This window comes from Gallinula chloropus, assembly GCF_964237585.1.
Source record: "Gallinula chloropus genome assembly, chromosome: 2".
Lineage (NCBI taxonomy): Eukaryota > Metazoa > Chordata > Aves > Gruiformes > Rallidae > Gallinula > Gallinula chloropus.
Window position 1 is genome coordinate 128,752,861 of NC_140086.1, and position 2,854 is coordinate 128,755,714.

At 36.8% G+C, this 2,854-nt stretch overlaps 1 protein-coding gene across 1 annotated transcript; it reads left to right on the forward strand.

The window, feature by feature from the left end:
• Nucleotides 1–231: 231 nt before the first annotated feature.
• On the forward strand, nucleotides 232–2,639 carry NPVF (neuropeptide VF precursor; the record flags this gene model as incomplete). The annotated part of the gene is made up of 2 exons (XM_084260672.1): nucleotides 232–372; nucleotides 2,211–2,639. 2 exons carry the CDS (start codon nucleotides 232–234, stop codon nucleotides 2,637–2,639), a joined length of 570 nt encoding a protein of 189 aa, XP_084116798.1.
• Between the last annotated feature and the right edge of the window lie 215 nt (nucleotides 2,640–2,854).

Sequence of the window (2,854 nt, forward strand, 5' to 3'; positions counted from 1 at the left end):
AGTCAGCGTGTCCCTAGCACAAAACTATGTTGCTTAAAAAGGTTCACAAAAGAAATTCCCAACATTCTTCAAATACAGTCAAATTACTTCCCTAATTAATATTAAGAATTGAAGCTTTTGAGGCTGATGTCATAGGAACGAAATCTTTTTGTTTTCTGACCGTATAAAACGATGCTGGTTTTCCTTTCTGTACAGATTCTGAGCTCTCTAAGTAAGCTTAATTGGAGAAAAATGAAAGTCATTTCATCAAAGAAGTTTATTCTGTTTGCTTTAGCTACAGTGGTCTTGCTAACATCAAATAGTATGTGCCTAGATGAACTGATGAAGTCCAGTCTGCAGAGCAGAGAAGATGATGACGATAACTATTACGAGGTAAGATCTGTACCGCTGTGACACTATCTGGGGAAACTGTGGGTCAGATCCTGAGAGCTTGGAATTTTTTGGAAAGGCTCTCCTAACCTCATTGTGCAGTGTTCTGGCTTTTGGCTGGGATATTATTGTGCAGTATTCAGCATTGCAGCACTAGCAGAATAAATTAAAAAAAAAAAGGAGAAGAAGAATTTTCAGGAAATTCATTTGCTTGGACACACATACTGTGTAAATCAATTCATGTTTCAATTTTCTTGCAATACAGCCTCATGATTGAGACTTCTTCTAAAATTTTTCTTACTTACACAGTGGGGCCTCAATTAACATTCCTGTCAGGCATTTTATGCACATAATATAACAGATACATTATTAATCTAAAATTAATAAAGGCATGCTTGTAATACTAAAGGAATAATGATAAACAGAGAAGATTATAAATCTAATATAGTTAATGGCCTTAAAATTTTACTCTGGAAATTGACTATAAAAATATCTTTGCAGGGTTGCACATTTATTATGTCTCAATAGATGCCAAATGAAATTTGCACAGTTCATCTGTATTATTTTTCTTGTCTGCCCTGAAAATACTCCCTATGAAATGAGAGCCAACCTCTCTTTTGGACTCATCATCATTGGTGTAATAAAGATCCTTCAAAACAAAATGCAGCTTTAATTATGCTACTGAAATCCTCTGGCCCTCAGCTCACTGTCTTTCATATAGTTCAGAAAGGGCATGCAGGTGTAATCAGAAGGTAGTTTATTTAATGTTTTAATCATGGAGCATGAACTAGAATCCTTCATTCCCCTTTTCTCCCAGTAGCTGAAGAAGCTCCTGAGGAATTCACCAAATACAGATAAGGAACTGAAATTAGGATTAGTTTTAACCGAAATTAAAAGCTGTATTTGTACATATTCGATGTTAAGGCTTGAAAACTTTTCTTTTGTCTCAAAAAGAAGTGATTTTCATTTTTTTCACTGCTATATAAGAAAGGGTCATGTTGATAATAGCTCTTTTTCAGGCAGCATATGCCCTTTACTTCATGAGACAGGTAATATATTGCATTAGTTCAGTTAGCTACAGGTAATATAGTGTATTATCTCAGTTCTTCACTGTATTCCAGAATAGACCCAGAAAGTAGATCTTGTGTTGGTGGCACAAAATTCAGAAGCCCAGGAGCTCCTAATGCATCTTGTGTACTGGTGGAGGACTAAACTAAATAAAGCTCAGGGAGATCTCTATACTGAAAGTCCACAACAAGCACCATGTGGACTTGACCCAAATGTTTTCCATTCATTTCCCTGGATGTCAGCCCAGCAGGATAATGGGTCAAAAGTGTCCACCCAATGGTTAGGAAGAAATGAGCTGTACCTGCAGGTAGGTTGGCCAATCCTCCTGTTCATCCAGACCAGATGAATAAGAGGCTGGATCTGTTTTAAATCACTAAGCATAGACAGCATCTCCCCCTCTGGACAACTTCAGTTGGTGCTGTCAGCAAATGTAGAACTGACAGTGACTCCTGTCCATACTTAACTGATGGCAGAGGTACCGACACCTATGCCCAGAAATATTTTCAACCATTTGAACACTTATGGATACCAATATGGAGATGTACAGTGTACTGAAAAGGTAAGCAGGACAATGTGTGCATATTAAGTAATTGATATGAAGTAGCTCACAGTACAGTGGACTTCAGCAAATGCAACTAGCTAAAAAACATTAGTTATCCGAAAGAGTGTTACCAAGGAAATTTCTGGGGAGATATGAAAAAAAATACTTTGTGTGATTGATAGCTGGAGTAATGCCCTATAAAATGATAGTATCCTTTTTTATTTTTCTTTAGATTAAAGATAATATCATGGAAGAAAAGCAGAGGAGTCTCAATTTTCAAGAAATGAAAGACTGGGAATCAAAAAATGTCCTTAAAATGAACCCTCCTACAGTAAACAAGATGCCAAATTCAGTTGCTAATTTACCTCTTAGGTTTGGAAGAAATTATCTAGAAGAAAGAAGCATTAAACCATTTGCTAATTTGCCTCTGAGATTTGGGAGAGCTTTTGGAGAGAACATGCCTAGGCATGCTCCAAAGGTATCATACAGGCTTGGGAGATCTCCACTTTCTAAAAGTTCCGGTCAACCACTTCTAAATTTTCCACAGAGGTTTGGGAAGTCATTGTCCATCAATCTGTCTCGAGATGTTCAAGAATCTGAACCAGGTAATACTATGCAAGTGTTCAAGCCGTGTATTAAAATGCATATTAAATCAGGTTAGCAATGATCAAATATAACCAGGCTTCCTCAAGGGATATTTCCTAAGCATTTCAATATGAGTTCAATTTGCCAAACGCAAGATTTGTAGTCCATTAAATCAAAAAGTCTCATCAAAAGAACTAGCAGAGAATCTCTTTACGAGATCTTTTCTAAGGAGAAGATGACAAGTAACCAAAGCCAAAAGTGTTCATATGACAAGATTAGGTTTGACAGCAG